The sequence below is a fragment of the Contarinia nasturtii genome, unplaced genomic scaffold (assembly GCF_009176525.2).
Source record: "Contarinia nasturtii isolate CC-2019 unplaced genomic scaffold, AAFC_CNas_1.1 Cnas_scaffold_1964, whole genome shotgun sequence".
Classification (NCBI taxonomy): Eukaryota; Metazoa; Arthropoda; class Insecta; order Diptera; family Cecidomyiidae; genus Contarinia; species Contarinia nasturtii.
In genome coordinates, this window is record NW_022199294.1 from 1,115,543 (window position 1) to 1,127,433 (window position 11,891).

General features: G+C 34.0%; 2 protein-coding genes across 2 annotated transcripts; both read right to left on the reverse strand.

Annotated features, from left to right (window-relative positions):
• Positions 1-72: 72 nt before the first annotated feature.
• Positions 73-1,737, reverse strand: LOC116347568 (protein farnesyltransferase/geranylgeranyltransferase type-1 subunit alpha). The gene is made up of 5 exons (XM_031778217.1): positions 1,453-1,737; positions 1,265-1,388; positions 965-1,195; positions 653-893; positions 73-438 (listed from the first exon to the last, which is right to left on the reverse strand). The coding sequence occupies exons 1-5, from the start codon at positions 1,586-1,588 to the stop codon at positions 157-159; spliced, it is 1,014 nt and encodes a 337-aa protein (XP_031634077.1). The 5' UTR covers positions 1,589-1,737; the 3' UTR covers positions 73-156.
• Positions 1,738-1,896: 159 nt separating this feature from the next.
• LOC116347575 lies at positions 1,897-11,236 on the reverse strand. Its single transcript, XM_031778227.1, has 6 exons — positions 9,651-11,236; positions 7,795-7,898; positions 5,933-6,049; positions 5,572-5,813; positions 5,189-5,425; positions 1,897-5,075 (listed from the first exon to the last, which is right to left on the reverse strand). Exons 2-6 carry the CDS (start codon positions 7,894-7,896, stop codon positions 4,739-4,741), a joined length of 1,035 nt encoding a protein of 344 aa, XP_031634087.1. The 5' UTR covers positions 7,897-7,898; positions 9,651-11,236; the 3' UTR covers positions 1,897-4,738.
• Between the last annotated feature and the right edge of the window lie 655 nt (positions 11,237-11,891).

Genomic DNA, 11,891 nt, shown 5'->3' on the forward strand with positions numbered 1-11,891 from the left:
TGATGAATGTTATCTTTCCATCGTTGAAATTGTCCATAAAAACCGAGCACGTAACCAATAATGTGTATAATGTTGGTGTGAGTGATAAAAACAGATTTTATTTTCAACTATCGCTGTGTGTTTACAATATATAAAAGAAAATGACTTGAATTATCTTTAGCTTTGATTTGTATTCGATTCTGGGTCTGTTCCACTGCGTGATAGCTTGATTTTAAATTTATTCAAAATATATTCCCAATATTTGGCACGAATTGTATCATGTGTCGATATCAATTGATTGCACAATTCATTAACACGGTCTTCGAGTTGCTTTGGATCGTCTTCGCTGGTACTTTCGTCCCAATCAAGTCGCTTCTCTTGGTACAAATCAACCAAAAATGCCAACAGGAACGGCGATTTAACACCAGACGCATACAATTCTTCACAGAAATCGACAACCTGTTGAGCATAGAAAATAAATGCCAAAATTATGATTAAAAATTAAATTGCATGGAACATGAATCTTTCAATATTCATAGGGGATTCGCCCTTTTGACTTGAAACCGTGTCAGTAGAACGTACACGTTTCACTCTCTCTCTCAATTTGAACTCTTAATTTAAAGTTTTTCTATTTTGGGTCGAACGTACAATAGGCCACTGCTTTCATACTCACATCTGGATATTGATCCAATTTTCCGGTGCCATGTTGGAGTAGACCACGTAGGTAATTCCATGTGCTTTCGTTATTTTTCACAAGTCGAATTCGATTCATGACATAATTTAGCTCGACTTCGATGACTTCGGGTGTAAATCCTTCATGGTTCAATACAAAATACCGTTGATTCCATGCAGAATTATTTCTCAGATCGGCGCCAATCAGTTTGTCCACAAAAACTAGTTCATTATCGAAGAGACTAAAAATGGAAATAAAATCGCGTTAAACGAGTTAATCCACCCAAAATGACTGTTCTCCTTAAAAACTTACTTGAATTGTTTAATGGCCCATTGGCGATGTTGCCAAGCATGATAATTCTTGGCGTCCATGTTCAAAACTTGTTCGGTCAGTTCGAGTTCTTTCGAACCGTCGTTCAGCCATTCAACGATGACACGACGGTGATGCCATACTTGGTAACTTTTTGGATTTCGACAAATTATTTCTTCGGTGTATTCAAGCTCTTCGGACAAATCAGTGTCCAATGCACGTAGAATGTCACGTCTGTTAAAAATAAAGAATAAGACATTAAAAAAATGACTGCTTTATTCCGATGCTTCGAACGAAAATTACCTGTATTGCCAGACGGTATAGTTGGATGCATTCAACTTTAGTGCATCATCAGTGAGATATAATGCACGTAGCGATTTCTCTCCGCTGGCGATAATTGCGCGAAAATAGTTGTATACATCTTTGACTGCAAATAAAATGTGTCGCATTAAATCGTTGTCAATTCTATTGAAATTAACTGAAACACTTACATCGATCACTGTAGGCAATGACAACAACTGGATTCTCTCCGTCGTCTTGTTCAAGTGGTGTTACATCTTTCCATTCAGGTCGCCTTGCATACGGAATCCATCCATTTGAAAAATCTTCGTCGGAACTGTCGGCCATCGTGATACTCGTTTGCAATTAGACGATCAACTATCTATTGAGGAATGATTTCTATTTTGACTGTGCCCAAACTAAACAAGAATAAACAAATAAAATCTAAGACTTTATTGCCATCAAGACTGATAGTATGAAATAAAATAAACAATGTGTCATAGCGTATGTGACAGCCAACTGGTTTCGGATGATTTACGAATGGCGGCGCCACGTGCTACATTCCACTGGAATAAGTCAATTCAAATGATGCTTTTTTCCAGTAAAATTCAAATATTAACTGATCGAATAACAATGAAATAAAAACATCATTTAAGTTGGTTCAATTAGAAGATTCATAGTTTATTTATGAAATGAAAATGTGTGGCTTGTGTACAATAGAATACATTTCTTTTCTTTTTCAGTTTCATCAAACACTCACATTTTGTTTCGAATTCAATACACAACATTCAATACATCTTCGGCACATACACGCACACATCATTTCTATTACAGATATTTGTTTATACATTTGCATGATTTGTTTCAGTTGTTGTTTTTTTTTTCTTTTGTTTCAAATACAAATTTGTTTTACAATAATTACTTTGGTTTCTTCTTCATTCGTTATAAGTAATATATATATATATATTTTATATTTCAGTGTCTAACTATAGTTCTTTTTATTCTTCGGTTTCATTTTTTTTAAATCTTTGTTAAAGTTGCGTTCGTTTTGTTGTTCGATTTCATCTCTCTATTATACAGACTAAAACAAATTTGATCCTGGGTTCTATCTTTGTATGCATTCTATCGGTCTGTCTGTTTTTTTCTTCTATTTTGTGTGTGTGTGTGCATTAAAATGTAAAAAAGTTTTGTAAAGAAAAAAGATTATAACAAAAAGTGTTCCTTCTGGTGTTTCTAGCTATGCTGCTGCTGTTCACAAAGCAATACTTTAGGCAATCTGTGTATGTGTGTCATGTTATATGCTCACACCGTCCTGGATGTCAATGTTAACGGTCTGGTGCTTGATTATTTTACTTGGATAATTTGTTCAGTTTTCTTTCACTTTTTTTCTTGCATAATCATTGATTTTCTTTTCCTTCAAAATTAGAATAGATATGACTGAATGATAAAGCACATGTAATCATTAATCCTAAAGAAAATGTTGGTTAATTTCTCATTTTTTGGTATTTTCTTGTGTTTTTCCCATATTTTTTTTTTTTTGTGAGCATAAATGGCAAAACTGCAACTTCATTCACGCATAAGCATATGGTGTAATGTATTTCTCTTTTTGTGTGTCTAGAGACTTTCCTGACGGACTATTTTCTTTGTCGTTTTTTCCTCCTTCTTCATTTTCATTTGTTTTGGGAAAAATACTGTGTGCAAGATTAATTAGAAAACGAATCTATATGTTTGGACCAAAAATTGTTGCCGTATAATATAAATGATATTACATATTTTGTTATTTGTTTCATCGTGTTACATTGATGATAGTTGGAATAATAATAATTAAGAGAAAATGACTGTTGTTTTCATTCTTTTCTCCGTTTTCGCTAATCACATAATGGCGCAAAATAGTTTTTCTTTCCTCCTTTTTTAAAATTTGAATAAATAATAATTTATTCATTTGAAAACTGTGTATATGGTATATACACGAGGTAAGCCTTGAATATTTCGTTATTGGCATTGAATTTAACAATTCAACATATGAGATTGTTACATGCCATTATTCGAGCGACTATTTTTTTTATTTCTCAGTGTGGCTCTATTGTTATTGTCAGCTAATGTGTAATAATGCAGATTTGCATTTCAAATTAAAAAAAAATTCGACATAAACTGACCAAACTATGGAACTCATTTTGAATGCCTATGCTTCTACAATTTTTTGTTTAAAAAAATTCTTTTAATATTTATCACAATCGCAATTTGGCTATTCGTGCAAATATATTCAAGCTCTTTTATGCAGGCATTGAAATAATTTCGCGAAAGAAAAAAAAAATCAAATAAATACGGCACCATTATATTGCCATTATGTGATTAAGGTCTACTCGATAATTTTGTTTAAACATATTTATAATGATTTTGCGCTCATTCGAAGACTAAAAGTTGTATAAAAGTATAGGCTTTTCATTGTTCAGCTACCACTTCTTCTTCTTCTTTGTTTTAATGATACGAATAAAATAGTAAAAAATGGCAAAAGATGTAATTATAAATATGTAAGAATTGTGTGAGCCCGATTGGATTTATAAAAAATTTCACACACACGTTTCAGTTGCATGCATACGGTATCAGATTCCTTGAGCTTGATATAGTAATTTTACGCCCCCCGATTTCATTTGCAACAAAATTCGAATTAGATCAACATTGTATTTTTTTTTCTTTTTGAAAGCGAGCTCTACGATCGGGTACGAAATAATCTCAAATCTATGCATGTTTCTTTCGAATTTTCTTTTTCTCAAACATTTTTCGATTCTCCCGTTTGATTGGTTATATACTGGAAAGCTACGGATAAATGATAGAGACTTCTAAAGTGTTTTTCAATTTTTTTGTTGATAAGAAGTGTTATCATATAAGATGGAAAACGAACAGAATTGGACAGAAAAATAAATTGGAAAATATATGTAGATCACATTCCGCTAGATAAATATAATCAAATCGCTTAAGAAAAGAGTATCTATTTCGATTACATATTCATAAAAAGGTTCATACAGTATAATATAATATAATATAAATGTAGAAGACATTTTTCGCGCTAAAATAAATGCATTATCGCCATACAAAAAAAGTGTTGTGTGTGTGTTTTTTTTTGTTTTCATCATAAATTAAGCCCTATCCATTTCCATATACACTCTTTTTCTTTTACTTAAAAATGTTCATGTCTTTTATGATTTCTTTGCACATGTTCATGTCTTTCAAGAAAATAAAATTCGTCCTTTGAATTTTTAATTTTTGTTTTCTTCACCTTCTGATATTTAAATTTAAAATTATATTCATTGTTTTTAGGCAATCATTTGCTAGCATTTTAGCTTCATGGTTTTGCGGCATCAGAGAAATGTATTGTTTGTTGCTGGTTTTTTTTTTGGTTGGTTTGGGAATTATAGGAATAGAAGGAATTAAAACGTGAGAATCACAATTCGAAAATTGTTTTGTCCAATTTGTTCTGTTGGTTGAAAATTCGTGCGTTTATTCTTCGCCATTGTCGATGCCCTCGTCTTTGGCCACCTCATTTTGATTTGGACTGATATTTTGTACAATTTCTGCACGCATATCTTCGATGCCTTCGTCTTTTTGAATATCGATGATATGGTGACCATTGGCACAGTGACCATTGAGCTTTTCAGTTGTGTCACCGGTCACCTTTGGTTGTAAAGTTACACGTACCGTTTCATAAGCCTTTTTGTATCCTAATTTTGTGTATAAGTTTCGTGATGCATCATTTTCGGGGCGAATCACGACGAATGGTGTGTAGCCGCGATCGATGACTTTTTCGGTGAGTGCCTGAGCCAAATGAATTCCATACCTTTTTTTTGGCCATGCAAATAAAATGGGAAAATTGATGCGTTTAGCCAAAGTGAGAGTTAATTTGTTTCGTTATTTTTTTTAAATAAAAACCATAAAAACCTAAGCGCTTACCCTTTACGACGAAATTGCGGTTTTGTTTGCATTGAGAACATGGCGCCATAATACGAATGCATCATCCATGCACAGAGTTCGTCTGTATCGTGTACAAAAACACCAAACCCTGGTAAGGTGCCAATGAGCTTTTCGAACACTTCAACGCATTCTATTTCACTAGCCGGATACAAGTCGTGAATGGCTTTAACATTATTAATGTTCAACGGACGCATCTCAACCTCATCGTCAGGCAAACTATATTACACACGAAAGAGATAGAAAAAAAATACGGTACACAATTAAAGCGTACAATTAATTATTTAATGGTTTTCCAGAGCTATTTTAGACAGATACACACATACACACACCAATTTTTAATGTGCGTTGGTGCTCTTCATTACCTTTCCAATTCAATTTGCTTGAAAGGAGCTTGTGCTACATAAATATCGCCGTGCAAACGTTCCATCACACCATACTTCTGATAAAACTGATCAATTCGATTCATAATGCCAATGTGCGTAAAATTCAGGTACATCTCTAGTGTCCAATCAATTAAAATTGTTTCCGTTTCCATTAAGTCGACGCATTCCAATCGTTCCGACGGGCAAAATATGCCGAAACTTCCATAAATATTATCCTTTGGCTGTTGAACAAACACAAAATTCGAAATGAAGTTTGTTTCTTTTCACTCTTCGTCTCTCACACTCTCGCTTTCTTTGAGACATCACATTATTTTGAATATTCCAATTTCAAAAGGCTTACCGTCAAAGTGCAGCCAGGAAAATGTAAACAAATCGGTTCATCGGGCCACTTTTTCGATACATAAAAATAAAACTTCCATACTCGATCATTCAGGTACGTTTTTATTGTTTGATGAAACTATTTGGCGAGGTCAAAATAAAAAAAAAAATTAAAATAAATTAGTTAAAGTAAACAAAAACAACAGCGCGCACAAGGTGTGTCATAATTATAAATCTATAAAATATAATTTAGCTTGTGAATTGAATTGGCTTTTTGTTCAATTAATTGCACACTCCACTCAATAAATCGCCATTAAATTATGTATAAATTTTAATGTAGAAAATCCAATTTGGTTGCCGCAATTAAGTTGAAGCAAATAATTTTTGGCATGAATATATAATTTCAATGCCCGCGCGCACGCTGATCTAAAATAAATCAATACTCTCTTGTTTCCGTGCACTTGAAAAATTGAATGGAAATTCGGCAATGAGACAGAAGCAGCACAAGCATTGGCATTAGCACAATCATATGCTGTTGCTGACAATCGCGCGCTGCTTCATTGTTTTAGTGGTGCTGCCAAAAAAAAAACAAATGCCATCGTGTTGATAGTCAAAGAGAAAGAGGCGCGTGCATACAATTTTCACCAAGTGGAAAGTGTTATTTATTGTTTTAATAGTGGCGTCGCATACTCAAGTATTGTAGTAATTTGTTTGTTTGCCTATGTTCAGTGAAATGTGCTCAAGCTCTTTATTCTCCATCGTTCTCGTATGGTAGTGTCATGCAATGACCCAATTAGACCGCGGAAAAATTAATAGATTCATGAAAAATAAAAGCAAATTGAAACGAAACAAAAATAACTGCTGGCAAAAAATAGCGACGTCTTGGCGCGGATTTTGTTTTTTTTTTCTACCCCAATGTTGTCGCTAACATTCTCTTCTTCGTTAGCCATTTCATTAGTAAGCAATAACAATGCAGCTAAATTATTCGAAATAGAATGCGATTGGTGTGCATGCATGCATACTTTAAACATGTCTAGTGTCTGTAGAACATGAAATGGACAGACATAGCTTACAGCTATTTAAATATGAAGAACTTTCGGAGGAAAACACACATTTTTCATGAAAATGCAAATACCTAATGAAAATTCAAAATTAAAAAAAAAATGGTGTTGCAGACCTTGAGCCGGAGTAAAAGACAAGGTCAATTTTGGAACACAAAAAATCGCGTACAAACACAGCACATAGCATGTACTTTAAAAATGTGTGTGTTTTTAAAAAATATATAATTTGAATTCACTAGAGCGTGCCGATCACCACTTTTTCCATACAATTTTCCGGCGTCCAATTGAATTAACAAGGCACAACCTTTAACAGATGTCAAGCGAAAGTTTAGCAAATTAACGTATCGTAGCTAAACAAAAGCGGGAAAAAATTAACAATAACGAACGAACAGTTGATACACATTCGTCACTCGTCTGTCGAGTTGTGTAATTGCACGCAAATTCAAAAGGCAATATTTGCTCGGATTGTGTTGTCTAACATTTTTCACACCATATTGCATTGAGTCATACGTAAGCGCACAAACACGCTCTATGGTATCGGAGTGCTATTGCGTGGAAAATCACAATTTCCAACAACAGGTACCATGTTCGAACATCAGATGGAAACATTTCCGTGCCATCAGGATTAGAATTTCATGCTCCAATGAATTTAATATTTTGCATTTAGAAAAAAAATACAACCATAACCTTTTAATATCACTTTCTTCGACATTTTGATATTTTGCAGTGAACGCGTTCAATTCGATAAATAAAAATTTCAATTTTAAATTTGCAAAGCTTATGACGCAATTTCCCTGTGATAAAATTGGAAAATACATATTACCTTTATTGCCTCCGGCATATATTGTTTTAAATATTCCAAAATAGCTGGAAGCTCATCGTCTTGCACCAATCGAAAGTGTACACCTTCCGGTATGATTTCCATTTCTGTAAATGAATACACAAAGCGAACAATTAGTAAGCAATTGCATTCCTCCGAGGCATCCGAGAGTCTAAGCCAAATGAACAAGCTATTGTCTACTAAACTATTTGATAATGAAGTAATCAATGGCAAAAGGCCGCCACACACTTCAATTCCAGCCAATTTAGCATTCGTAATTTTTCACTGTGTGCCACCGAATTTGGTGAGTAAAATTGTTTTATGCCATACATGATTGGATTATAATATTATATATCTTTCGTTGAAGTTATGAACGAATGTTAAATTGGTTGAATTTGAGGCATTTAGCAGACAAACTCATAACCATATACGATGAGAGAATGAGCATAATAGCAGGATATCATTTACATCGAAATAAGGGCTATATTACATGATCCTTCAACCTAATAACATGTCTAAGTGTGGCAATCCTTTAACCATTTATACAAGTCACTCATGGCGACTGCAATTTAAGAACGATAAAAAACCCTCTCATTCCGTCAGTGTGCTGGAATGTGAGCGCATCAACAAGACTAATTAGTTCAGATAAAGTGAAAACTATCGCTAAATGTCTAATTTTCTATGTGAAAACTGCCTTAATGCCTTGAATTATTTCCATTTCATTTTTCGTTAGTTTTCCGATGATGAATGTGAAAAGGACAATAAAATGGATGTTTAAAGTGCGACGCATCCATCCTGAAAATTTATATTCAAGACGTGTTGTTCGGTCTGCGAATTCGATTGACGTAAACCGAAAAATTCTGCATTCAACATTGGTATTTTGGGGCATGTGTGTGAGTCGAGAATACGGTTCGACCTTCATAAAAGCAAATACAACAAGTCATTTTTTTTCGTGTATTTTACTTCTTGATTTTCATCGTATTGTTTCTGCTTAGATTCTTATTTATACAACGGGTTTTCTGCATAATTTAGTATTTGAAATATATGTAATTTATGCGTTTTGCTTCAAAATGTATGTTGATCCTTTTTCATTCTCTGTTTGACTCTCACCGAACACGTGAAACCTCTCGTACAACGCCATTTTTGCTTTCTTTTTGTTGTCAAAATATAATTTGTGTGCATGTTGTTTGTGCTGCGTTAGGTGCGACATCCGTCGCGACCAAGAATATGGCACACATTATGTTTTACATAAAACTTTTCCATTTGAAAAAAGTTTTTTTTTTGTGTGTATTTGGAATTATTCGAGAGAGTATCAAACAAACAATGGAAACTTTTGCCCACACGAAAGGGTAAAGAGACAATGAAAAATGTAATAAAAAGAGAGAATAGGTTCAAAGCAAAATGGATTAAATTACAAAAATCTCTGTAGGAAATTGCGGTGAAAATGATAAGTCATTTATGAATTTGATTGGTGCGACCGAACTTTGGTTTATTGTAATGCAGTGGCAATCATTTTAACACCATTAATCAAAGCAAATTGTAAATGTGAGAAGTTTACACGTAAAAATCGATAAATCGTTAATTTTAATTTGAAATTGTGTGTTTGAATGGAAAATTGTAGCAAACGTCGATTTTATGACTAATGCCAAAGTAAATGTCTAATGAAAACGATATGAAAATCTAATAATGATGATGGGGTGAGAAATTTTACGGTTTTTTCCTACTTTCGCTGTAGCGTAACTACACTGATTAAATAGTTAGTGAATATTTGAACGGGTTGAGAAATGGTTACTCATGCACATACACACAGCACATGCTCATTTTCCGAATATAAATAATGTATATATATAAATACTTACAAATCAGATGATAACAGTTAATTAAGTGTTTTTAATTGCTGTTACTCTGAGTTCTCGGCTGCTTCAATATGGTTTCTCTCAATTTGTCGTCGTCGTCAAATTGAGTTGCTGATTCTATGGACTCAAATGTATTTTCTCAAAATAAAACAGCGAATACGAAATTTCCACAAAACAACCACCAAACTTGATAATTGGTGGTTTTCCTTTATATATTCAATGATTTCCCTAGATTTTTTGTTGTTTTTGTGTGTGTGTGTTTTTTTGTTGGTTACTTATTTATTTCTTATAAAAACGTAGAAATGATTTAAATCACAGCTGAAGCTTTCCACACAAGAAGCACGTTTTTGATTTTGATTTATGGAATATTTATCATCTGATGATTGAATCATACAATCCGCAATGATTATCTTGTGTTTATTCTCGTGTTCAAATATAATGTCGATGGGATATAGGCCTTGTGAGAAAAAACGGCGAGGCTGTTGTTGTTCTCGTGTGTGTTCTTTTCTCTTTTTTTGTTGTTGTAATGTTTGCTTTATGTCTTTTTGGATAAATGGATTGTTTGTGTTTTCTTTTCGTCGAATTGAAAATTGAGAGGAAAAAAGTGTATGCGAATGTGGCGTGGCTCGGTCTCGTTGGTGTGTATGATGGTCGTTGATGCTACTTTGCCTATTCTGCAAAGTGATACCTCTCCGATTTTCTCAACCGGCCTAATCCCCGTAATAATAAATTACGTCTGTCGTGGCTGGCTTATATTGGATGGCTTAAATGTTGTTCAGCTTTTATTATTTATTTTGTCTTAGTCTGCAAACTTTTTTCTTGCACTATATCTTGACACAATTGATGTGGTCCTAACAAAAAAACTAAAATGCGACACACGGGTGTAAATAACTTTGTTCTATTTATTTCGCGAGTTTTCGTCTTTTTTATCACTTTTTTTCCAAATTGGTATGTGTAATATGGCGAAATCTTTTCAACTTGTTTTGTACAATTTTCGTCAATTTTCTACGTGTGTCTTTTCGCTCTCTCGCATGTGTTATACGGATTTTTATTTTCGTTCTGATTTGCGGTAGTTCGAATTTTATCGATTCCGTGTTAACACGCACTATCAACTTATTTCCGAATCGATTCTATTATGTAAATTTTATCACGATATTTCGTCAATTTTCGTTTTCTTTTCAGAACAGTTGTAATGTTCGACACACAATGGAAATTTAAATTGAGAAAAAAAAATTCTCTCTAAATATTGACTGTATATGCAGAACAAACCCTTATGGCTCGTTGATGGTGATTATTTAATGGCTTGAATTTGTGAGTTTCTCAACGTTTTTCTATTCCTATTGGCTCCCTATTTCCCAATTGGAGTTATTTCTAATTCAATGCGATGCGTATGCTCGGGTTTTTTTTCTGTCTACTTTCTTCTTCTTTTTTTTTGGCAACAACTAAAATGCCAGCCAACAAACAATGAACGCTGATTGTACGCGAAAAACTGAACTGTGAGTTGTATTTACTCTCTGGCAGCAGTAGCACCACTTTGCTAAGGACTAATGGTATGGCACACGATGTTGGTCTTTATGCTATGCTCGCTTTATGAACATGCAATCATTTTATACACAACATGGAAATTCATGCCATACACATTCACACATCGACATCTTCTCCGATATACACAACAACTCATTATGTTCGTCATTGCGATTTGTTTGGTTTAGAACGCAGGGTGTCACATTTTTTTCGTTGCTCTTCCATCAGTGTACACCAACCGTTTGGATGAAAACCAATGTACAAATTTATCCAATTCTTATAGCAATGCCCATTGCGAACAAATGAACATTAAGTAATGTCACTCTGTGGCCTGGACATGCGCACCAATCGCCATAGCACATTTATTCCGATTCGATCGTATGGATGTTTGTAAATTTACATATATACGGTTCTGTGTGCTTTACTCATATTCGTCGCATATAGTGTTGTGCATGTGCCACTTCTACCATAGGTATTATACAATATAGAGATACGCTTGATACGTATATGCACAATGCCAATAAACCAACAACCATTCGACCAACACATTTACTCTCTCCCTGTGTGTGTGTATGTGTGCGTCGACAAAATGCATTTCCCCATTTTGGTTGAACATTACACATACGGATGTACGCCATACACCTAGGCAATCAACAGTCGCAATATGGTTTTGGGGTGACTTTTTTTTCGTTTACATCGCTCGCACTCTCTAACATCGAA